This window comes from Sturnus vulgaris, chromosome 1 (assembly GCF_052056855.1).
Source record: "Sturnus vulgaris isolate bStuVul1 chromosome 1, bStuVul1.hap1, whole genome shotgun sequence".
Classification (NCBI taxonomy): domain Eukaryota; kingdom Metazoa; phylum Chordata; class Aves; order Passeriformes; family Sturnidae; genus Sturnus; species Sturnus vulgaris.
In genome coordinates this window covers 30,809,771-30,835,697 of record NC_142243.1, presented here as the reverse complement: position 1 = coordinate 30,835,697, position 25,927 = coordinate 30,809,771, and the positions used below count along the sequence as shown (strand labels likewise).

General features: G+C 38.6%; 1 protein-coding gene across 5 annotated transcripts in view; it reads right to left on the bottom strand.

Annotated features, from left to right (window-relative positions):
* ABCB5 (ATP binding cassette subfamily B member 5) overlaps positions 1 to 25,560 on the bottom strand; it is a 38,346-nt gene extending 12,786 nt beyond the window's left edge. For 2 of the 5 annotated variants that reach the window (XR_015802959.1, XM_014894364.2), the window contains exons 1-19: positions 21,902 to 21,997; positions 21,128 to 21,222; positions 20,023 to 20,110; positions 19,839 to 19,887; positions 18,868 to 19,012; positions 18,354 to 18,420; positions 17,949 to 18,140; positions 16,672 to 16,843; positions 15,549 to 15,673; positions 13,055 to 13,229; positions 12,646 to 12,759; positions 11,695 to 11,805; positions 9,262 to 9,387; positions 7,799 to 8,002; positions 6,452 to 6,622; positions 3,912 to 4,073; positions 3,206 to 3,436; positions 1,143 to 1,289; positions 631 to 735 (exon numbers count right to left, since the gene is read on the bottom strand). Coding sequence is in view for 4 of the 5 variants with exons in the window: in XM_014894364.2 (XP_014749850.2) it covers positions 631 to 735; positions 1,143 to 1,289; positions 3,206 to 3,436; positions 3,912 to 4,073; positions 6,452 to 6,622; positions 7,799 to 8,002; positions 9,262 to 9,387; positions 11,695 to 11,805; positions 12,646 to 12,759; positions 13,055 to 13,229; positions 15,549 to 15,673; positions 16,672 to 16,843; positions 17,949 to 18,140; positions 18,354 to 18,420; positions 18,868 to 19,012; positions 19,839 to 19,887; positions 20,023 to 20,110; positions 21,128 to 21,176 (2,433 nt within the window). In the remaining variant the exon portion in view is untranslated. Of the gene's footprint in view, positions 1 to 630; positions 736 to 1,142; positions 1,290 to 3,205; positions 3,437 to 3,911; positions 4,074 to 6,451; positions 6,623 to 7,798; positions 8,003 to 9,261; positions 9,388 to 11,694; positions 11,806 to 12,645; positions 12,760 to 13,054; positions 13,230 to 15,548; positions 15,674 to 16,671; positions 16,844 to 17,948; positions 18,141 to 18,353; positions 18,421 to 18,867; positions 19,013 to 19,838; positions 19,888 to 20,018; positions 20,111 to 21,127; positions 21,223 to 21,901; positions 21,998 to 25,423 lie in introns of those variants that run through there. The other 3 variants (XM_088162855.1, XM_088162856.1, XM_088162857.1) reach the window with 3 other exon arrangements.
* Positions 25,561 to 25,927: the final 367 nt, after the last annotated feature.

Genomic DNA, 25,927 nt, shown 5'->3' with positions numbered 1-25,927 from the left:
TATATTACATAATTATACCACAACCACCCAAGCAAAGGGAGATTAAACTTTTCTGGTCAACCTTGCACACAGAGACAGCAGAACTACAAGATAAATAAACCTGTCTGGTGATTGGCCTCCCTACCCTGACTGCAACCACAGACATTCACTCACAGCAGTCATACCAATGGATTTTTATGATATGGACATCAGTGAGCACTAATGTTTCCTGCAAGCTCTAAAGCAGGCATAAGAGAACAGCAAATGATGGAATTGACTCGATGGTATAAAAAGCACATTCTGCAATGGAAAGAGTGAGTCTGCTTTATACTTACTTTGGCAAGAGCCTATAGACTAGTCAGCAAGAAATATCAGTATTAACTTTGACTTTTAAGGCCAGAGCCTCAACTTTGATTTCAATCATGCTGAATTAACATTGCCTTCAGTGGCTGGATTAAACCAAGAGCAAATATAGACATATATCTTTAGGTGAACATTAACATTAAACCTACGTATCTCAGGAAGACCCTGGCACTTGTGCATATTTTTGTAAGATCTGATTGGTGTTTTACTTCTCCGATTGTGTTGATATGAGTTATAGGTACAGCCTGCTAGAGAGTTCAGAACTTTTCAGATTTCACTGACACTTACTTGGATTATGTATGCTGCGAAAATAATCACTCCAAGTAAAAGAAATATTAAAGAAAGCACCACAGTGTTTTTACTCCTTTTTTCTGGATCTCTTTCTTGAAAAGCCTGTAAAAAGGAAATAACCCATAAAAATGAGTACATAGACAAGCATCCATTACATTAGCCATCCTTCACTTCAAGAAACTTGTCTACTTTAATTTCTTTTGGCAAGTATCCTGGATCCTAAAATCAGTCTGCAGTCAACTTTCTGTTGAGGACCCAGTAGATAGTCCAGCTTTCCTTTTAAGCTACATTGCACTAATTTGTTCTCCCAGATCCATCAATGTTCTTCCTTTCCTCTGCTAGTCAGATGCAGTTCCACAATCCCCTGCTTCTAGAGAGTCCCTTCAACATTTTTCAATGGATGTATTTGCAAGCTTATCCCACTCAGAGACCTACATGGAAAGAACTGAGGAAAGAAGGAAAAAAAAAAAAAAAAAAAAAAAAAAAAAGAAAAACCCCAAGACACTTACCCCAATAATTTTTGCAAATATAACAGCAAATGTAGGATTGACGGCACCTATGACAGCGGCAGCAATCATTCCCAGCAGCACATAGAACCACTCAGGTTTGTTCAGAGCCAGGATTTTTAAGTAAGGCACAGCAGGGAGATATTCTTCCTACAGGAAAAAGTTGTAAGTTTTCCTTGGAAGGTTGCAGAACATAAAACTCCCCAGACAGTGAGTGTTCATTAGACCTTGAGCAGTGAACTGTCTTGGTAAAGTGCTGAAAGCCCTCTGTGTGCACTCCAAACATGCTGGATTTGCTGCTTTGCTATTTAATGTCCTAGAACATCAACTGCACTGTAAAAAATTGGAGGCAAAAAACTCAACAAAAGGCTAAGTCATGAAGGGAGAAGGGCCAGGACAGTTCACTGAAAGTCAGGCAGGACTGGTCACCGTTAATGGCAACTAACATTTCAATCATTACAAAGAGCTGAAAAACTCCCAGCTCAGAGGACAGAAGAGATCCCTTCAGTGCAGCTAAATGCCAGTGGGCTGGCAATAGAACAACTGGGTCGAGAGGTCATTTTTCTCTTTGGCAAACTATGTACAATGAATCATTGCCAAAGCCAGGAACGAGGCATTTGTTAGAGTCAGTTAACCTGTTTGCAATTTGAAGGCACAAAAAAAGTTCTGTCTTGCTTTACCACTTTATTTAAGTGCCTGTGCCTCCAACAGGATATTTCTGGAAAAGCAAATAATGAAAACATCAGAAATGAGACAAAATATTAGTCAGGATTATAAACAGGTTGCTCTTGCTTCCTGGTTATTTCATCTTGTGTTTTAGATACTGAATGAGGGTGGCTAAGCCTCAACTATAAAAGTGGGCTGACTTTTTGAGAAATAATCACAACTACTGGATGTTCAACTTCTTCATTTTTTCTGAATGTGATGAATATGAGCATGAACGCCCTCTGCTTCCTCTAAGGTCTTAAGCAGTATTAATATACAGCCAAAAAGCATCTTTTGAAGTTACATGACTTTTTATGTGATAATGGGAATGGGTCCAGCTCGTTCTCACTATTTGAAATATTCATTAGCTCAAAGATGTATTTTAGAGAGGAGGAAAACTCTATAGACAAAATTATATTAAGGATTTAATTATTTTAAATATTATTTATTACAGATGAGATCCTAACTTCCACAGATTTAGAAGAATTAATGGTTTTACTTAGGAATTTATATTTTAGTTCTTCAGTTCAAAGGTCTTGAAATTAAAAAGCCCAAAAAATAAACAAACTCAAGCAACCTTAGTATACCAAACCACTCTTCCAACACATTTCATGAAAAAAGTACTACGAAATAGAAAACAAAATCAAGTTTCTATTGAGCTGTTCATCCCAAGTCTGATCCAGAATGCACTAGAAATCTACTTTTTGATGCTATGAGCAAATTTTATTCAACTTTGATGAAATAAAATAGTTTTTCTTAACCCAAACTTCCTATGTGATTTTTATTGATGTATGACAGATGTCAGCTAAGTTGTTTGATCTGCAAAAACCCTGCAAAACTGAAGCATATACTAAAACAGAGAGAGTAATGGCTCTTTTAATGGAATGCTCTTCAAAATGTCAGTGTTTTGATTCCTTATTTTTTGCTTGACATAAATGTAATATGATACTCCAAAGTGCCTTCAGTTTGGGTATGCACACTCCAGGGATTGTATTATCCAGCAGTATTTGCAACAGCAAGTACCAGGGAGTAAAGAATCTTGCAAATGAAATTTCATAACTAGTTTTAATTAGGTAGAATTAAAACATCTGCACCACTGGAATAGTACTCTTAAATTGTACAAAGTAATGTGACAAATCAATTGCAATTTTTTTCCAGTTCTACATTAACTCAGTAGTGTTAAAATGAAGATCTTTGTTAAGACAAATTGTCCTCAGATACTCAGACTGGTGAGTTTCAACTGCAATAGCACCAGAGCTGCCTGAAAGCCAGCTATCTAAAAATAATTCAAGTTATGTGCTTTTTTTTTTTAATGCTTACATCTTATAATTAAAATTCTAAACTGAAGTTCTAATACCAACCTCCACCTCCTTTTTTTTCTTCTTTTTTCCAAAGGGATTTTTAGATGACCTCCTCTTGCTCTTATATCTGCTGGATCTTCTTCGAATGCTGCCTCTCTCTGGTATCACAGATGTTTCAAAATGATCTTGAAGAATCAGCTCTTCCATAGGATTTTTTTCCTCATATTCCTCACCTCCTGTGCCTTCACTATCTTCTGATGTGCCATCATCTTGAACATCACTGCTACAACCCTAGTGAGAATTCAGGATATACAGTTACAAGGCATTTTGAGTAGGAAGAAAGAAAAGTATATTTTTTTCTCATGATTACTGCTGCTTCAATTGTGTAACTGCAGTTGTCTATAGGCCACATATTTCGGTCTGCAATTGCAGAGCAGTAGGCCATTTGATTCTGATTTTTTTCCCTCTCTTTTCCTTTAAAGCAGTCTATGGAATCCACCTGGAATCTAACACCTCTGTGGTTATGCCATAATTATGCAGTTTGTGCCTTAAACTCACTTATGGTTTTGACATACTGGATTGCATATATATGAAACACTTATGGGTAAAACCCCCAAGAATTCCAAGCCTGTGTCCGTGCCCAGACTAGAATAACTGGGCAGCTGCCAGCTGGACAACATGCAGGAACTAGAGAGAGAAAATGGCTCCACCCACCATTTGACAGCTTTGTGAAATGGAGAAAGAAAGTAAATAAATTGGCTCTTACCTGCTGCATTACAAGGGAATAGTAGACGCCTTTCTGCAGCATCAGTTCACTGTGTGTCCCTTGTTCAACCACAACACCTTTCTCAAATCCAGCAATAGTGTCAGCAGTCCTGATGGTAGACAGTCTGTGAGCAATCACGATGGTGGTACGTCCAGCCCGAGCCTTGCAGAAACACACAAAACACAGTTACAGTTGAACTGTGACAGAAAACAGCACAGAAATAAAGTTACTTCAGTCACCTGTAACATAAAGTAGATCAAAACTTTAAAAATACTTTTCTTTCTTTTAAGAGCAAGGATTATTATTCTTTCCTGGTTTCGTGTCCTTGTTTAGCAGTCCAAGGACAATTTCGTTTGACTAATTTAGATAAAGAAAGCCACATTAAACTTTTTAAACAGGCAACAAGTATTAAAAACCATAACTAAAATGTATTATTTGACTTTTTAATAACACTTGAACTGTTTGAGCTAGAGTTGCTCACAAAATGTATCCATGTGCATGCAAGCATGATGGGGAGATACCGTGAGAATAGTTAGATTTTTCTGAAAATAAAGCTAGGATAGCCAATATAGAAAGAGCAGATATTTTCTTTATATACTGTCCCTGCAAATTTTTGGAAGTACAACATCAGAATCATTTCTGACAGGACTTAGCAGGAAATCATAGAGGAGCAAACTTGCATCAAAAAATGGGTGAGCGCCACTCCCTTCTGAAACAAACTTATTTGACAATAATCCTGCTGGGATTTGGCAGGAAGAGCTGCTGAGGTCTCAGTCGGCAGGTTATGTGTTCCAGCCCTCTCCAGCTCCCTCACACAGACCAGTGGCACACACAGCCCTCAGGCAGAAAATGAACACAGGCCACCTTGTGCCTGCTGGAGAGGCTGGCTTCCCTCCACCCTGATGCCTGGAGCAGATGGCAGCTTGGCAGGAGGAGAGATCCAAGGCAACCTCATGCAACAAGCATGTTCTGTGCTCCTGGAGCCTGCTGGAAGTTTCTTGCTACAGAAGTTGTGCATCATATGGGCACAGGAACAGGGGCATGAAGAAAATGAGGCCATCTGCAGTAGAGGACTGCTTCCATGGAGATTTAAATTCTTCCCCCTGCACCTGCCATTCTCATGGACCTGATACAAGTCACTCCCAGGAAGTTGACCCAGTGTGGTTTTTATACCCCTGGCCTAACACACAAAGCCTTCACCCCTGCAGCTGGGAGCTGTGATCAGAGCTAACAAGATGCTTTATAAGATACAAAGTTATCTAAAAAACATCTGGCTACAAGGAGCTGCACATGAATGCCCAGAAACAGTGAGCATTCATGAGGTTAACTCTGCTTCTCAGCTGTAAAAATAATGAACAATAGTAGCACCACTTTTTCCACTCAGGGATATTGAAAAGAAATTTGGAAATCTCATTAGGGGACTACACTGATGGACATCAAAAAGCTGTGAAAAGATGACTAAGTTATGATTCAGGGCTTATTTTGGTGTGTTCTGAGAACATGAAGAAGGATGAGAAAGAGTCCACTTAATTGAGTGACCTCCCTCTGTTATGCACTAAATGAAGCGATAAGCTTCTGGAAAAGCCATGTGCTTGATTACAAAATTAAAAAAACAAAAACAAACATGCAGAAGAAAGATTATATGAATATTATTTTTGCATCTACATGTTACCTCAGTACTAATATCATTGGAATGACACGAATATAACAAACAGCTGCACTTTACCTCGGAAATAAACTGACTAGCAAGTGAAGATGACAAATTCTATATTTCCCTTGAGCCACACTGGTAATTTGTATCTCTCTGCTTAACTACTGAAATGAAAGAGAGGATTTTTCATTTAATTTAAAAGAATACATTAAAATAAATATTAGACAAAAGAAAAAACATTCAAGCCAAACCATGAAGTTTTTTCAATCAAAGCCTGTGGGTTCCACTGTATGTTGATGGAAACTGCTGATGAAGATGGGCTGTGAGGATTGTATTGTGTGCTAATCAGAGACATGGATGCAAGATCTGACAGCTCTGCTCTGCAGCAGTATCCACCCTAGAGCTGTGGGGCTGTTAAAAGCAGGGAAAGAATGAAAATGGCTAAATCCCAACAGCTTTCTGAAAATTATGAAGCAACTATTCAGTAAAGAACAAATACTAGGGATATCAATGACATACGTTTTTCTTTTAATCCACCAGAGAAAGGCCATTCTGACCTCATACCTTGCCTTGATAGGGCAATCAATATTTGACCAGCAAATGAACAATTATTATTTGAGAAGGGGAGTGCAGGAGACTTAAGTTACAGTTCCACATGACTAAGTGTCTTTGTAATTAGTAATAATGCAAAACCCAAACCCCTAAATAAACAAACCCGATTTTCAATTAAATTTTTGATTGTTCAAACAGTGAAATTGAGCATCCATCCCAATTTCATTTTCCAGTGTTCTTGATTCTGATGGAAGCCTGCACTGAAAATTGTACATTAATTTTTCTAAAGCACTTGTTGCACTTTTCCATGGCAGCTGCTAGCTTAAGTGAGTCCTACCTTATCAAGAGCTGCTTGCACTATGGATTCACTCTGAGTATCTAATGCAGACGTAGCTTCATCCAGAAGAAGAATCTTGGGATTTCTTGCTAGGGCACGGGCAATAGCTATTCGTTGCTTCTGTCCTCCACTCAGCTGAGCCCCTCTTTCTCCCACCATAGTGTTAAATTTCTGATAAAGGAGAGAACAGAAGTTGTGAGACATCTCAAATACTCACTTCTCAGTGTAACCCCAAGTACTCATCTTCTAGAAGATGTAGCTTCTTCCAGCTGACTTGAGCACAGGCAGAGCAAACATCCATCCAACCAGCCCTTAAGCCAAACCATCCTACCCCCACATGTTTTGTCTGCCTGACTTTGAACTTACGGTTCTTTAAAGATCTTTATTGCTCACTCAGTGCTCCAAACCTTGGGGTTTCTCAAGAAAAATTTGTAAAAGGATCTCTATATTTTATGAGCATTGCCTACCTTTCCAAAAGGGTTGGAATTATAGGGGCACACCAAGAGTGTTCTTCCTTTGAATCTGAAACACTCCCCCTCAGAGTCATGGTTTGGCTCCTACTGACCATATCACTTATTGACAAATCTCAAAGTCCACTGTAGGTTTTTGTTATATAGCTATTTAAGTGCAAATATGATCAAATCACTCTTCCTGAGAAGAAGGAGCCTTGGAATAGATTGACATGCTTGGAATGGCACATGCTTGAGAGATGGAGCCAAGCTTTCTAGTAAAAGGATTTGAAATCAAATCCTACGTGGGCACTTTTCCCACATTTTTTAACTTCCAGAGCAAAGGGAAGGACATATTATCCACTTATGAGGATGTGTTTAGAATGCTTGACCTTGCTTCTAATCCCCATCCTGAAAGGAGTAAGGCACCTATTGCTAAGAGAGAGCTCAAAGTTATGAATCACAGGCAAAGGGAGAGCTTAAGCTCGTAGCTGCTAAAAGGGTCTTGGTTCAGGGCATACTTATTTACTTCCACCCACTCCCCCCATTTCACGTGAATGTACAAACAGGTCCTGACAAAGGGCTTTGGATCTCTGGTTCTTCTTTTTAAAAGCCAGCTCTTCTATGCCTCATGAAATGGGTAGGGATGGCATTACAGTTGTGAAGCTTCCTTTCTCCTGAGTAAAGGCATTGACATTTTTTCCCAGACTCCAGCACAAGTCTTTTGAGAGCAACCAAAGGCACAATATCTAGCTGAAAAACTCTCTAAACTCAAAGCTGCTGGAGGCAATAAGTATATTTTGAGAAGTTGTAGTATAACTTGGATTCCCATGCTCTACCTCCCAGAAATAGTACACCAGCCTAAATGGACCTTTATTAAGTAAATTAATGAACTTACATCAGGCAGTCTAGATATAAAGTCAAAAGCATTGGCTTCCTTGGCTGCTCGTTCAATTTCAGCATCAGAAATGTCTTCTCTGCCATAGCGAATGTTCTCAGCTATTGTGGTTGCAAACAAAACAGGCTCTTGGCTCACAATGCCAATATTTTCTCGTAGCCACTTTGTATTAAGAGTCCGAATATCCCGACCATCTAAGGTAATCTGAGAGGAAAAGTGTGTCGAAGAAATCAAGGAAATGTACTCTGTTTATATAAAGCAATTAATTACTTTTACTTGAATGAAGTATCAGCCAGAAGGTCAAGAAAAAAAAAATTGTCTTTAATAGAAAACTATGCTGGGGGAGAAGCTACAACTGCAGTTTTTCCAGCCATTGCACAAGCTGGAAAATGATGAGGAGTGGCATAAACAGAGAAGACATTGGGGCTTTTTTTTTTCCTGCCTGTTTTCCCTCATAACCATCCTGTCTGAGTTGGCTTAAGAATTTTACAGCTTCCTTGCACAGTTTTTACATGACTCGCAAGCCCCTATGCCAGTTTGATGTCCTCACAGTTGTGGTTACACAATTATCTCTGTGCCTGGGCTTTACACCAGATCAAAGAGAGTTCAAGCTGACTAAAAGGAAAGGGAAAGTTATTTTTAACCTAGGTAATTTGCAGTGTGGTCATGTGAACATCGGCATTAACACAGCAAAATGAAGCATGGGGGCAGGAATGAACAGTCACAGGAAAACTAAGTTTAACAAAGAACTGTGTTGAAAACAGCTGCCTTGACACCTTATATATTGATAGTTCAATTTTTCATATTTGAAATGTTTACCTAATTTCAAGTAACAGTAGCAACTATTAATTAATATCCTTCAAATATCAAGAATAAAAAGTGTATTTTAAAAAAACACATTGTTTCTTTTCTCTCCTTTTCTTTCCTTTGGAAATTTCTTGTGGGAAGTATTTACCTTTTACCAACTGGATTTAGTGTTCCGTGGTAAAGCATATACAATGTGTAATGACTGAAACTTCTACTGTGGGTTAGCAGATAGTGAAAAAAAAAGCCAAGAAAACAACCATTTAAAATAGGAAAACTCTGTCCAGGTTTTAACTTACATTCAATGGAAAGCAAGCAAAATACAGCAGGTCTGTGTTGGATTATGCTCTGCTTAAAAAAATTTAAGGAACTTTAAAAATGAACAGTTGATAACAATTATTTTAAGGTCAGATCTTGCAAGTCTATTCCAAGACTTGTGGAATTTGCTATTTGTGACATAGCACTGTAAGAAGGAGCAGAATAATGAAGTCAAGCCAACAAGAGAAGATAGTTCATTTGAAATTTAAATTGGGAAACTATGAACTATGGAGATATATGGTCAAATTCAGTCAAAATAGAAAAAAAGGTTCAGTCAACATGGGAAACTCATGCATGTCCTAATAGTTCTGAGTTTTTACAATTCTTTTGCAGACACTCACTTCTCCCTGGTCAGGATCATAGAATCTCTGCAGCAATTGAACAGTAGTGCTTTTTCCACAGCCACTGGCACCAACTAAAGCAATGGTCTTCCCAGTTTGAACTTTCAAGTTTAGACCTTTGAGGATCTGGGAATAATAAAAAAATAAATTATACCTTAATTTAACAAGTTTAATTAGAAAACAATCTGTCAAGGTAATTGTAGCTACCAAGGCTGTAGTGAAGACTACAGTCTGAAGTTATGGCAACATTAATAAGTTAATTGTGCCTGGTAATATCCTGGAGCACTGATAGGAAGAAGTATTCACCTGTGCTTGTGAAATGTATTAGCCTTTGAAACAGGAAGGATGCATGCAACCTGCCTTTTGGGAATGGTCCCTAGATCCTTCTGGCTACCAAAGCAAGCCTGGGAATTTTTTGAGAAGATTGATAGCTGGAACAGGCCAAGTTCATGCCAAGAAACATTTTAAGAGCTCCCTTGCATAGACCATTGCATTCCATTGCCTGGGAAAATTCCCCAGCACACTCAAATAAACTAATATTGACACAGCCACACTACTCTGAACTTCATAGCTCATTTTTTCCAATTTGTGTGATCTGGTAGCAGGCTTGGGGTTTTAAATTCTCCTGCTGTCCTCCATTTTCCAAAGCATAATAACTATGAATCTCAGAAAATTATTTTCAGGTGCTAAAGGGTATCACTAAAAACCAAGCTTGCTTTCTTCTATTCTTATAATATAAATGGCTGTTTTGATGAAGTAATTGCTGGGAAGCCCTAAATAAATCCTATTCTTTATTGTTAACAGCCTCAGCAACCTGGGGAGTAGCTATAGATTAATGATATAATTTTTGCTATTTTCACATTTAGAGAATATTTTACCTCAAAAGAGGTCCATGTCATTACAAGTAATGCTGTGTAGTTGCCAAAATATTTGGCTGCTATGGGAACTCTTCTTGTTTATACCAGGTTGATTTATAAGTTTGCCTACACATGTTTTTGCAATGAGAGATTAAAATAGTTGCAATATTCCTCTTTTCTCCCTGTATTACATCCACTCAGTTTTATATCTTCAGGAAGCTGATATCCTGGTGCCTGCATTATCAAGAATAAACTTTATTCTAGATACCATAATATCTCCAGATGCAAATAATCACTACCACATACTAGGCTACTTCTAACTCTCTTTCATCAGGCAATGTATTGTCAAGATTAAAACTAACAATAACTGTACTCCTTAGATCTCTTTGATTTGGTTTAACCTGGACAGGGAAGATTATACTGTGTTGCATCAATTGCTTGAGAGATCGTGGGTAACTTCTATGCAGCTTTGCTGCTTCCTTTTGGCTCTACTAAATAACATTGATGCTCTTAGTAGGGGGAGCTGCTGACTCAGATTTGGGAAGGATGAGAAATATTGCTTATTTCTCTCTCATTTGGTGTGCTCACAACATAGATCAGGAGCCCTAAGAGGATTTCTAGGAAGAAAGATGAAGACGCTGTTCTGTCCCTTCAGATTTCTGAGCCAAGGGGGATAGAAGATGCGTTGTACAAAATACAGTTAAGGAGAAAGCCCAGCTCTGAATCTGCCCTCCAGCCATCCCATTGTCCTGGAAACATATTTGATGCACAATGGGAGAGACTTCAGATGACTGAGTTGGGAAAGACCACCTGAAGAAACAGTCATAGAGATATAACCCTTCCTATTCTCACCACTAAATCCACATGTCAAGCTTTTAATTGTTGACATTTGAAATCTCTATTTCCATCTTCATCAAACAAGAAATAACAGCAGTGAATTCCTTTTCCTTTCACCTTTATCAAGGTGTTCAAAAGACTATAAACAAATATGGCAGAGAGGTCAAACCAACTGTTTCACCACGGGAGTAATCACCATGACATGATGCACACAGGTCACTAATGGAAACTGAATTAGCAAAGAACAGAGACAATAGTTTCTTGAACAGCAATTTTAACATGCACCCAAAACAATGTTTGACTTCCAAATGTACATTTAGGATGATATGTTTCAATCCACTGGATAGCATATTGTTGTAAATTCTGTCTCCAACAATTTTTCACATGGGATATCATAACTCCAAAGAGCCAAGAAACTGGAAAAAAGTAACTTTCTGGTTTAACTGCTTAAAGTCCGGAAGCCTTAATTAAAGATTTTGAAAAATCGTATTTGATTTATCAAAGTTCTTGTTCATAGAAATTCATACTAGGAGCAACATGTATTAGATTTGTCCTGCAGAAGAGAATGAGATATGCAGAGAGAGTAGATCTAGAGCGTTGCCTTTGTGCATAACTGGGGGGGGAATTATTCCCCATTCCCCAAAACAGGGATGCATTTCGCATTCAAGAACAAAATTAGACAAACAATATGGACATAGGCTGAGGAATTTCAGTACAGTGATCTAAACAGAACACTTACTTTAACATCAGGTCTAGAAGGATAACTGAAATGGATGTTTCTGAATTCAATTTCTCCTATGAGTTTGTCTGGTTTGTAACCTTCCTTAGAACTGCTATCTATGAGCCGTTTCTGGAAAGAGATTTGTAAAATAAATTAGTGGTTATTTCACTTTGGAACTGTTATTTCTGTTACATGCATTATTCTTTACTTTCTCAGATCCTAGTTTACACTGCAGTTCATTGTTGCAGAATGCTGAGTATGGGGGAAGAACATAAAATTGTGAATTCTACTTGACAAATATAGTACATTTTCAAAAGCAAGAAATCCATAGCAGAAAATCTGTAATTGCAGAACTTAACTGCATTCTCTTGCAGCTAAAACATGGGTCTCAGCAATCTGTATTAGGAGGGTTTTATGCTCACATCAAAATGAATGATGTAGCCATTTCTCCATGAACTTTTTAGTTCTACTTTGAAATATTTTATATACACAGATATGCAATTGCTGCATAGTGCAGCAAGACCAAGAGAATGATATGGAAAACCATTTTTATAACACCATCAGCATTACAGATTATTGTTATAACTTTCAGTAGTAGATATTAATCCCTCTTCACCAATTTGCCCTCCCCAATAAACCCCATCTCAGCTGAATTTGTGCATATATGCATTTTTTGAAATTAGCATAGTGCCATATTACTTTCCGTCTGGAGTTGAAAGTCTAATTAGAGAAAAATCTCAACTGCATGTCTCAGACACACATGCCAGGTTTTCCAGCTTTCACTGTAACAAAGAGGCCGGGTTTTTTAAATGAATGAAACTGGTATGGGTTTCTGTAGCAAACATCTATAGGTGATTTGGGGCTTTAGAGCACTTTTGTAACATTTCTCAAGGGGAAAAAAATTAAGAGGAGAGGGAGTGGAAGCTAAGTTGGTTGAAAGACTTCTGTTCTATGTAGTTAGGTGCTTACTTTATTGATAATCTTATATACTTCATAGGCAGCCCCACGTGCATTGGCCACAGACTCCAGGTTAGGAGCTGCCTGGCCCAGGAAGAAAGCTCCGATAAGCACAGAGAAGAACACCTGTGGCAGATGGAGAGGAACATTGCAATTAATGATTTCAGTGCCACCTGTGCCCACATGGGCACTAGAAAGGCTTAAGCACCAGCTCTAGGTTATTCATCCCACCTTACAAATAGAGTCCAAGACAATCAAGCTTGTTCTATTAAAAGCTAGGAAAGAAGAATACCTTTCAGTTGTTTTATACTGAGTCTCTAACAGCTAATTTACCCAGCACATGGCAGAAAGCAAAGACACCACTTGCATAACTTTCCCTGAAGATACAGAACATTTTTCAAAGCTGCATTGCTATACTTACAATTAACACAGAAGCGATGTCATAATGTGGATCCTCAGCAGTGAGCTTGGTTCCATACCAAAATGCAAGGGCATAAGATCCAAAGATAAAAAATTGTGAAAGACCTAGACATGTGTTAGTGGTAATGGATTTTTGCATTCCAACACGTTTAGCCATCTCTAGGTTTGCATCATATCTGAAAGTGGGTAAGGAAACCATTAATTTGACAGGTACCACGTGCCATTCTGCTTGATATTTCTCAGTGCCCTTTTCTTAATTAACTGGATTCATGTAAGATAAACAATTAAAATTTCAAACAGAATACAGATTATTATATAATTTTTTTTTTTTTTTACAGAGAACTATTAGGGAGGTATTTAATTTGAATAAATCTGCTCTGACATGCCAACAATATTGGCATACTGTTATGGAAGGCATTCAGAAAGCAATTAAGCAGCACAACTTTGTTATCGTAATGGAACACACAATAGCACCCTTGAACTCATTGTTTCCATCAATCCTGAAAGGAAATCTTGAAAATTTTTTAGCAACATTGTTTACCACAGAGGTAAAGGTTAGTCATCCACATTTAAAACAAACAAAATAAAAGTAAAATCCTCCAACAACCCCAGGCAATAGGGAAAGAGAAAAATGTGATGTCCCTCTGACTGCAAAGTTGGCCGTTTTGGGATGTCAAGTATCTTTCCCTTACATCAGTTTACTTATTAACATATATAACCAGTGGACACAGAAGATCAGTATGAAGACTAACAATTTCAACTAGAGAACTCTTTCTTCTAAGGATGGTTTAAATTCATTTACTCATCTATGGTTTTCAGCAAATAGCTTTCATTTACTGAAGCTCATTATGCAAAGTGTAGCCTAGGAACAGTGTAGCTTTCTACTTGTAATCAGCATGGTCAGTAGTTTGCACTCTTTTCCCAATTCATATTTTCAATAAAGTACAACCCCATCATAGAAAGACTAATGAAATTCATTCATTTGGGAAGCAACCTAATAAAAACTGCATTAATTTTGTTCATGTATATTTCTAAGATGCCACCAATACTGTATTTGTTAGTCAAACAGATTGAAATATTTTGTCTTGTTTCTGCTCTTAAAAACAGGCCCTACGTTTGAGTCAGCAGCATCATAAGTCATCCAGGGAAATGAATACTGCATTTAAATAGTGTGATAAATACATGTGATCACTCAAATGCTGAGGAAAAGCCAACCCAGTGCCAGAAACTAAAGGTGACTGAAGATCCCTAGCAAGAGTAAACTTTTGTGGTCAGTGGAGGCACTGTGCAGTGAAAGGATGCTTTTCATAACTGAGATCAGCATTCTAGACCTGTGTAGGAGTCACAATCCACTATCTGAAAAATGCACTCCCTAGTAGGAGCTTGTCCCTAGCAGATGATGTTCCTAGGGGAGCCTCCATGTTTGTTTGGGGTTTTTAGATTAAATGGAGGTAGAGCTGTGGAAGAGGCTGACTGGTCAATCATAAAAAGGAACAGCCTTACTTGATTCTGGTATCAGTTCTTTTGTTTTTAGGCAAAGTATTTTGAATTAATATTGGCAGCTCCCATAATTTAATTTTCAGACACTGGTAATTGCAGAAGGAGAGGAGGGCAACTTATCTAGGTCATCTTAGGGGTTTTTTTGCCTTTATTGTGCAAGCAGGAACAGTGTTAATACTGTTGCATTTCAATAACAAGTTCCAGTAAGCAGAAGACAGGGCAATAAAATAGTCAGAACTCCATCCCCTGGAAGCAAATGCAGGAACAGGCTGTAGGATCCTAAACTAGGGTTGACACCACCTTAAAAATTTTGCACAAGACAGGCAAACATGAGTTGAAAAATATAGAAGAGTTTCATGGGACATATGGATCAAGTCATCTCCTTTGCCTTTCCCAACTTCATGGAATCGGTGATGCCTTGTATTTCTATAAAAAAAAATTATTGCTTATGCCTTTTGAGTTGTCTGATATTCATGTCAATACGTTTGTGATCAGCCACAATCATTTCACCTTATATGTGTGACTAGGGCCAGCACTGGGCAACTACACGTTATTTGCAAATCACTGTAAAAGCCAGTGATGTGATTTTACCCAGGGCTGTTATCCAGTGTAGTTTAAAACTAAGCTCAGTAATCAAAGATCAGAGGAGAAGCACAAATGCTCTAGAAGATAAACAACTGATTGCATGCTTCATTGCATCTGACTCATAGGTAAAGGTAACCTTCTCAGCATTTTCACATTCAATTCAACTCCAGATCACAATCAAAGGAGAAATTTTCATCTATGCTGCAGTGACACCAGGCAGCCTGTATTCACTGACTAGGTCTATTTGCACACATTTGTTTTCAGCTGATTTGTCCACTTATAGAAAGACAGAATGACACCAAGGAGAATTTCATCCCTCTGCCCCTGCCGAAAAAAAATTCCCACAAACCAAATCCACAACTAAATTTCCTTGCCATATTTTAAATATAATTATTAATCTAAAACCTTACTTCTCTAATGCCTTCTGCTGTCCATTGAAAGCCACAACAGTCCTGATTGCTGTCAAAATTTCCTCTGCCACAGCTCCCGCTTTGGCATAGGCAGACAGCTCTTTAGCAGTAAGGGAAGCCATGAGCTGAAAAGTTGAAAAACAGCTGTTATTGCAGCCTACTGAAAGAATACATACATTTTCTTGGTGAATCAGAACAATCACAAGGTGCACAAGATCAGACTAGCAATGTGGGAGTCAGCTCTTCCCTACACCTGGAATTTCCCTCAAACAGAGTTCAATTTATCATCATCTCCTCATTACAGTCAAAGGCTACACAAATACCAGGTGAGTTTCCTGGCTGATCCACTTTCCTCCCAGGCTGAGGACAGCCTACAAACTACACTAAGAAGAGTGAAGCAGGAAGTGCTGGAGCTGCTCTGAGTTTCTGAGGTGTTCAGACACTAGAGCAGCAGCTGATATTGAAATAAGCAAGTCAATCACATTACAGCCTCTAACATTCTTCTTCTTAGCTTATTTGTAATGCTTCAGGTAGGAAAAATCCCATAAAACAATATAAATAGCCATACACATTAATGTGGCTAAACAGTGCATAAGGGGAAAAAGTTTTCCTATCTGAAAGGGAAATCTCTCCAGCCATTATACTGTGATTTATAAGCGATTTATATCACTTCAGTTTGCAGCAGCTGTATGTATCTGCATAGCTGTATAGATCTATTCTGTATACAGCATGAAGCTCGGAAAATTATTTGCAAGAGGCGTAGTACATGCATGTGCAGATGGAAAGAGACTGAAAAGTATTTGTGCTAGGAGGGAAAAGCAAGGGCTTCTTCCCCAGTGCTTGCCATGAGGAAATTGCAGTGCCAGAAAGATGCTCCGATGCAGATTACCCTCCTGCAACATGGCATGAGGACAGGATATGCAGACAGGAGGAACACAACTTACAAGTGTGTGCTTGGGAACCCAGAGAAAGGCTGCAGGAGGAGCAGAAATCAAAGTAAGAGTGGGACCAACTTCCCAACTTAGAAACCACACTAGGTTTCTCCCATTCTCTCCCCCTTTTCTGTGCATAAGAATTGTAAAGATTTCCTGGTTTCTATGTTTATAAATCCCCACACACTTACAGTTGACCAAAATGCTGCTGATGCAGCGAGGAGTGGGCTGACTGACAAAACCACCAGTGCCAGCTTCCACCCATAGATGAGTCCTATAATAAGCCCTGACACAAACGTGGAAAAAAACTGCAGAAATATACTGATCTTGTCTCCGATGCCTTCGCGGATGCTGTTGATGTCACTTTAATAACAATAATAGAAAAAGATTTGTTAGTTTAGAATGCCTCTCATTGTGACTCCCTCTCACTTCTTTTCATGCTGTGTGGCCTCATGTCAGGAGCTCTGCCATTTCCTAACTGGCAAAACAAAATTTCTAACCACAGCTACTGAACTGTACCATTAAGCTCTTCTGTGGCCAAAACACAGCAGAAACCTCCTATTTTTAAGGACTCATTTTCTGTATTCTCAACATTCTCTTCTGTTTCTATGCCATGTCACTAGGTCACCAATGACCTAGTTTCCTCATCTGGCATCCAAATGGAGCCATGTAAGTAAACAAGCAGCCTCTTCACCCAACATGACCATCTCTAAATGATTTCTTCTGCTCACATCTCCAATGCACTTTATGTTCTTAATTTTGGCTACTGACTTAGATGAAGAGCTACTTCCATTCCATCAAACCATTATTTGGAATAATTTCTATTTTTTCACACAAATTTTTTTCCTCATTTTCTCTTCCCAGAAAATACAGATATTACAGTTGAGAGTGTTTTCATTTAAGCTTCTCATACACTTTTCAGGACAGATCTGTATCCAAGGCTACTATAAAATTAAAAAAAGTAGTGTTCACACACATAATCCCATAGCACATAGGCATTATAGTCCTTACCCTTATATCTATTTAAATCTATGGAAAAACTCCAAAGACTTTAACTGGCTAGATAGAATACTGCCTGAGATAGGACTGGGTGCAAGTACAAGGTCCTTTCCATTCAATTAAATGTCAGATTTTGGTGTTTATAAACTAGGTGGAGACAGAGATGTTTGTTTAGCAGTGGTTGACATGTACTTCATCTACTTCAGAAAGCCCGTGTCAGGCATTTAATGAAAAAACCCTTCCAATGCACATATCACAGAAACTGCACAAATGAAGCTGAAAAGGATAATGAATTTCTCACTCTAAGCTGTAATATTTCACACCTTAGGTTTGGTGGATTTTTTTGGTTTTTGGGTTTTTTTAACTCTCTATAGGCTATTCTGCTGAGATAAATGTCAGTTTTCTTTTTAAATGCCACACTTGGAGGTGTGTGTATGTGTGTAAAAAAGCCCAAAAACAGAGCCCTCACTCTGTCAGTCTGGTGTTCAGTGTTCCTATCTGGGTAGTATCAAACCAAGCCATCTCCTGATGGAGCACTGCAAAAAAGAACTTCTGCCGGATCCTTGCGGTCTGCCTTGTCGCAGTAACCATAAACGTCCACACCTGGATGATGCTCAGGATAAGCACAGCAAAGCCAATTGCCACGTAGTAGTAAGCAAACCTGGGATAAGGGAACAAAAGCCCATGTGATCCCACTGTACCTCGTGAGAGAAGTTAGACACACAGAGCAGCAACTAGTCCTCATTAATCACACCAAAATAAATACTGAAGCCTGTGATGCATTATTGGGAAGCAAATATGGCTTCTGCACAAACAGATAACACAATAAAAGAAAATCCTCCAGTACATTAACAGGATAACTACAGACCCTTACTTTGTCATTTCACCTTCTATATCCACGCTTGGGTCTGATGGGCAGCTGGAACTGTTTACTGAGGTATCTGTGAAGGGGAAATAAAAAGTAGGAATATTTGTGGAAATGTTATATAGAACAGTTGATTCATGGCAATATGGGGTCATAAGTTTGGGTATGCTTTGTATTTTGCAAATGGGGTCTTGCAATGCAAACTTAAATACAAAATTATTTGGCAAATACACATTTATTTTTAAGCAATTAGTGCCTGATAACTGAGATTAGTCATACTCCCTACTATTTCAACAAAGTCAGAGTTCATTCATAAAATGCACATCCAATGCTTTGATTTTCCCATTTGGTCTGGTCATTAAAGATGGATTGAAATGACTGGGTTATTTTCAGCACGATGAGTGATTCTCATAATATACTTCTTTAGATATGTACCAGTGTATAGTCTGGGGGAAAAAAAGAATCTTAGCCTCAGTAGCAGAGCAAAACCAGTATGTAGAGAAATTTAATTTAAACTTTTTACCATTGGATTGTATGCCACTTAGCACAAAGCTGTTTGTCATCTCTCCAAAGATAATAATCATGAGTGGCATTCCAGTACCATTTGCAGCTGCTGCGACCAAACCAACTATCATCAACAGGACATCCACCCCATCAGCATAGCGAAACTACGTAAGCATTAAAAAGAAAAGGAAAAAAGAGAAAAAAGTGACATTGCACCTGACAGTTCATGCATTTGCTACAGTACAGCAGACTTGCAGAATATGCTTCATCCACATATTTTAAGTAGCAACACTCCAACTGAAGGTAAACTGAGTATGTAAGGATTTTATAGTAGCCCAACATCTTTAAATCAGTACTCAGGCTGCTAAGAGAATACTGGCAGGACACAGATTCTCAGTCTGGAAAAAAATCTACATGTTTGCAAGCGATGATGACCTTTGTAGAATATATTGTATTTTGTGTTCCATTGAGTTACATATTTACTAAGATAATGCCTCTACAGTGTAAACAACAGTGAGTTATTGACCAGCACCTGGCTTACACCTATCAGTAGAAAATGTTTTCAGCAGAGAGAGATTGTATCTTAAGACTTGTCTACCCCTGAAGCTTTGTTTTGTTTAAAGAAGAATGTGAATTTCAACTGCTATAGATATCACGGGATATGTTTAATCTGAAATCGAAGCATTTTATTCCTTATTGGCCTAGCCATTTCAAAGTGCAAATACACGTGGAATAAACCATGAAGAAGAATAAAACTTTTGTTGTTTCAGAGTAAGCAAGTCCACATGCAAGAGTAATTTTTGTTTGGGAATAGCTGTCCTATAGAAAACTGACACAGAACCATATCACTGGTTCTCAGAGAGCAGGTCTAGAATCAGTAGTCCTCAGGCTTCTTTGGTTTTTCATTGCCTATGAATTGTAATTCATGAACAACTCACAATGCCAAATAAAGAAAAAGTATAAAGTTGAACCTTAGGTTGGGACACTAACCAATTCAAGAACACCAACCATTCGTTTCTCTGGCTTCTCATCTTCCTTCCTAGAGTAAAGTACAAAAGACTAATTAAGATGAGGGGTTTTTTTGGCAAACCTGTATTAAGCTCTTTTCCTCCTTCCCCTGCCCTTCTGATTTCCCCATACACCCAGTTAACTTTAAGTTAAAAAAAATACCTACTTTTTCTTCTTGGGCTCTAACTGGTCAATTTGTTCTACATGTTCTTCATGCTGGAAAGAAGGACCATCACACCCCTTATTTCCAAATTCTGTGACATAAAAAGACATTTTTTTAGCATAACAACCCATCTATTGTACCACATTCTTGTGTCTTTCACTGCTGATTCTTTTGCATTTAAAGACTTATGTTTTTTTCATGTTCTTGGGAGGAAGTTTCAAGAAAAATTCAACAGGCTCTTTCTCTTCAGTTCATCTTTATTTCCAGAAAAAGTTTCCATGTCCATTTCTGAGACGGAGACAACTTCATTTTTATAATTAAAGTATATGTATACAGAAATATTATCAAAGACAAAAAGAAAGAGTTAATTATTTCTTCAAATACCTGCACAACTGAATGCAAATTAGGAGAAGTCCTAACGAAAGTAGTGGAATTGCTTATAGTGAGGGTTATAATTGCTGTAGGTAACACAGAATTGATGGCAGTTAACTAAAGAATCACGTCCTTGACTCTAATAACCATCTTCACTACTCTATTGCAGTAGTTGTTGCATGTCCCACTTCCTTTGTACTGGGGATGTCAGAAAGATATATGAAAGCATAATCCTACCCTGCAAGCTTATAGTTCTAAATGCATAGAATAAGACGTAACAAATATATAAAGAAACAGACGAGGAACCACAGTGGGGAGCCAGCTGTAAAACAGAAGGAGAAAAGGTGCTCCCTGCACCAGCCACTCCCAATTTACATTTACCTTAACTTTAGCTGCTGACTCACGATGAATAGAATTTTCTACCTACTGTTTTAATGTTAGTTGGCCGACAATGGCTGTTTTAGACAACCATTTGAAAGCAATAACATTCTTCCAGCTTACCTCAGGAGAATTTTCATGCCTTCCTGAAAAGTTGGGCCAATATAAATTAATTCTGTTGAATTTGATTCATGTAGAAAATGTTTTATAGGTGTGGCTTTAATTCACTCATTCGTAGGAATTTCATCATTTTCTCTCCTACAAAACCACTATGGCAATCAGAAGAGCTTTCTAATGTTCTTTAGATTAAAATCTGTGGAACATATTCTTCAAACACACGTGTGGTTTTCCTTCTTACCAGGATTAGGGAGGTCCTGTTCTGTGGAATTTGCAGAATAGTCCTTCATTGTTCTTTTTGTTGTATGCTTATGAGAGAGTCACATTAATTAGAACCTGCAATAAACCCCCCCAACCAAACACTTTGATTTAATAAATATTTAAAGAGTTCACATCAATGGATTTTTCCATGACTCAATCACATTTTGGTCTCAACATTATTCTACTTATATAGAAAGACTAAAAAGTAAATAAAATAGGTAACAGCATGAAAAAAGAACTACTATTAATGAGATATTAAGAACAACGCACACTATTACTAGGCAACTTAGGTCAGTAGCCTGTTTTAGTAATCTTTTGTGCTAAATCCTGAAATCATTAATATAAAAGTTTTTGTAAACAATCTATTATAGAATAGATGACTTCCCTCATTACCTTACGTTTGATTAGAACTAAATGAACAGCCATAATGTGGTCACGAGTACAATAATAAAGACATGCACTCGCTATGCCATGTGGTACTAGGATACATTTAGAGGCAGTAAATAAATGATGCTCTAAGTGTCCCGAGGCTTTTCCTCTTGATCTATCAAATATACTGGCTTAAAAAAATCAAACAACAACAAAATCCCAAGCAAAAAGTTACACATGAATTTGACGAAGCCTAAAACAACACTGACAAGAAAATGCCTTATCAATCTCAGATAAACAAACAACCAACAACAACAACAAAAAAAGAACGAACAACCTGTTGGATTTCTGACTGTGCTTTTCCCCTCTCGTTATTCCAGCTCACCTTCACAGCCCACGCTGACTCCCTCACGCATGGATGGATGGATGGATGGATGGATGGATGGATGGATGGATGGATGCAGCCCCGACGGCCGCTCGGCGCGGGCGGGTCCGCAGCGCCCGCCCCGGGCTTTATAGCGGCGGCACCGCCCGCCCTCGGCTCGGGCTGCGGATGAAGGTCGGTGCCGCAGCAGGGCAGAGCCGCCCTCCGCCCACCTCGGCTCGGGTTGCAGATAAAGGTCGGTGCCGCAGCCTCTCGGGATAAGGGCTCCGCAGAGGGATGCCAGCCGGCCAGCCGGCTCCTGCCCTCTGCCGCCCTTCGCAAGCCTCCCGAGGGTCTCCGAGCTTGCAGAGCTCTCACCGGGAGCCCATCGGCTCCTTACCGGGATATCGTTTTCGTCCCGAGTCACACAGAATGGTCAGTATTAGAAAGGGACCACTGAATGTCACCCCACCCAACATTCCTGCTCCAGAGGAGTCATCTAGAGCATATAATTTAGGCTTGATCGGTACAGACTTATTTTGAATATTCCCAGCTAAAGAGGACTCCAGAGCCTCTCTGGGACACCTGTTAGAGTGCTTGGTCACCTGCAAAACAAAGAAGGTCTTCCATATGTTCAGGTGGAGCTTTCTGTATTTCTGTTTGTTGCCCCTTGCCCTATTGCCTAGCATCACTGAAAAGGGATGCTCTGTCCTTTGGGACCGGATCCTCACAGGCATTGATGAGATCCCTCTCAGGCTAAACAGGACCAGCTCCCTCAGCCTTTCCTCTTAGTGAGGTGCTCCAGTACCCTCATCATCCTCACAGCCTTACACTGGACCTGCTCTAGAAGTTCCACGTCTCTCTTACACTGAGAAGCCCAGAACGGAACACAGAGTCTCACCATTACTAAAACTAGATTAATTTGAAGCTAGAAAACTCAGCTGCTAAGCAGAGAGGAAGGGAAGAGTTCTTTGAAGAGTCTTTGTCCAGGGAAACATTCAAATTCGGGAAAGCTATCTGCAAGGTTCTGCCACATTTGGGAAATTGCATCACTGCACTTGGAGAATTTCAAATAAGACTGAAGATACGCTGGTGAATTTCAACTAAATAATGTTATTAAATAAAAGCTTTTGTGTTCCACTTCTAAATGACATAACAACTGAAGCCAGCTAAATTCAAAATTGTTTTTAGAGAGGTTAAGGAACATGTTTTACTCATTTGGTTGTCACCTCTTCCCCACAGTTTTTGTGGGATTTTTATTTTTCCCCCCAGAAATAAGACTGTTTCTGGTTTTCGGCTAATTGAGAGGGTGATGGTTGGTTTTGTTGATGTGGGCTTTTTTCATGCCTGTCTGAAGAAATCAGGTAAAAAAGGTTTTCTGCACAGGCTTAAAAATAACAGTTCTTCAGCTCCCCCACTGGTACATATTGTAATTTATATAATTTGCTTGCAATAATGCCTCTAGGTTTTATGATATATAAACTCCTAGTTGTTCTTCCATCCACTCAAATTCCAGCATCCCTAAGAAGACTCTCAGATATTTGAACTAGTTACTCAGCTGAAATTTTTCTCAAGTAGCAAGTTCAAAACTTGGCCTAATTTAAGTTTTCCTTGTCCCCCTCCCACTGGGTATTCAGATTACGTTTATGTTACATTCAGTGCTCATGATGCTCTGAAAGAACTTCAGAAGAAAATGTAGTATTGGGTATTATTGGCTCCTGTCCACTGGAACCCTGCATGTTCAGGCTGCCCAGGATAGTTGTTTTGTCACCATCCCTGAAGGCATTTAAGACATGTGCAGCTGTGGCACGTAGGGACATGGCTGAGTGGTGGACTTGGCAGTGCTGGGTTAATAGTCTGACTCAATGATCTTGGAGATCTTTCCAAATCTAAATGGTTCTATGATTCTACAGCTCAGTGTAAAGCCTGCATTATGCACATAAACATCTGTTCTCTGTTTCAAAAATTAAGAAGGGTTTTGGCTTCTGCTGCCATGAAGGATATGAATTTACAGATTTTTGGAAGAGACAGAACAGCAAACTGAAATTACTTCACTGTCCCAGCCTCAGGCTCACAATTTTATGCAGTATTTCCTCCACCAAAGGTAACAGGTTTTCTTCTTGCTCATCTCAACGAGAGGGAGAACATCTCCTTGCCATATCTCAGTTTTTTGTTTAAACCAGTCATAAACTGTTATTTTCAGAAGAAAACTATATTTGCATATAAATTTTAGACAGAGAGACATCCCACCTGGAAAACAAGCTCCTGGTGTGGAATTGAGAGCACATAAATAGCAAAGTAGAAGAATGGATGCAAAAAAAAAAATCACTAGGACTTGATTTCAGAGCTATGAAATGTTCACACATTGTACTCAGCATCACTGGCATCTAGGTAGTGTTTAATACCTCCAAAACACAGACACTTCCACTTTTCAAAGCCTCATTATCAGTTATTCACACACAGTGACAGTGAAGTGTCTATCACAACTCAGATCCATTGCTCAGCACTCCACAGGCCTGGCAAGAAAGAGCCTCAGAGCTCCCCTGCATAGAAAAGTTGGTCCTAAAAGGGTGTGAGAGAAGAGCAGGGCAAAGAACCAACCACGCAGAAAAAAGAATCACAGGGTGTTGAGCAGGAATTTGTTTCCTTCTCTCTCCCTCCTCTCCCCATGTCTTCCTTTGGAAGTGATGCTATGCTTTATGCAAGGTAATGAGTATCTTCAAAGGGAGAAAAAACCCACTCAAGCTATAAACAAAGAGATTAAATAGAAAATGAACAAAAGAAGGAATAAGAAATGGTCTCCTGTAAAAATATTCCCAATCAATCCTATTGAGAAACATGGGCTCTCATTCTAGTTACAACTAACCACTGTGTGCTTAAGTAAAAAATTAATCAGCATATTCTGACAGTTTTGCAGAAGAAAAAAAATCTGGACTAAAATCCACGTGTAAAACAGAGAAGACTCCGATAAATTGAAGGGAAAGGAGCAACAAAGAAAAAAGTATTTTACAATTTTGCCTTTGTAATTTTGGGGCAAACACATTATGATAAAAATATCATAATGCAATTTGGAGAAGAAATAGTATTCTTCCTTTATCAAAAAGTATTTTCTATCTTTAGAAAACACTCGATGCATCTGAAAATTATTCTATTCCAAACAGCCAATATACACCCATGTCTCCATGTGCTTAGTTCATCTGTCTAAATGTTGTCACTGACAGGAAGAGTAACATTAAACACAATCAAATATCATTGATTAACAACAGCAATAATGGATTAGAAAATATATCTACTTAAAAAAAAACCCTATTATCCATAAGAACATTATTAAAAACAAACAAATTAAACACCCTACCAGAAACACCCTGTAACACTAGCTGGAAATGACAACTTGTTTTCTCAAGAAAACCATTAACCCTGAAAAGAATGCAATGCATGCTGTGCAAAACCAGGTGACACCCAGCTTTACTGAAACATTTCCTCAAAATGACAGTCAAATACAAAGGAGGTGTACTGTATTTTACCGGTATTATAGCTCCTTACCACTTTTTGATTTCTCCAGCAGACCAGAAGAACAATAGCAAGACACCTCTCTGCACTCAGAAACCATGTGGGAAGTCAGGGCTAGTATTTGACCCACTACCTTAATTACAGCTGATCACCTTCATCTTTCATGCTGGCTTGTAATTCACAGGGAGAACCTATAAAAGACCATGTTGCACTTCAGTTTTTGTTGCTTTGAAACTTTTGCTTATGCGACCTGAGATTCAGCCAGAAAGGACTTGACAGAGTCACTTAAAGATAAGAAAATCGTGCTTGCTCATTTATTTGTTGGAAATCAAACTAAAAATGGGAAATTGCTATTGTAGGATTTGGGGGCCATTAGTTATAATTCCCCTCCACATATCCACAGCAATACTATATAAATATATATAAATATATATATATATATATATATATATATATATATATATATATATATACTACACTGAAGCTCAACAGTAATACTATTAATAATCACGGGGAGTATCTGTAGTCATGGCACGG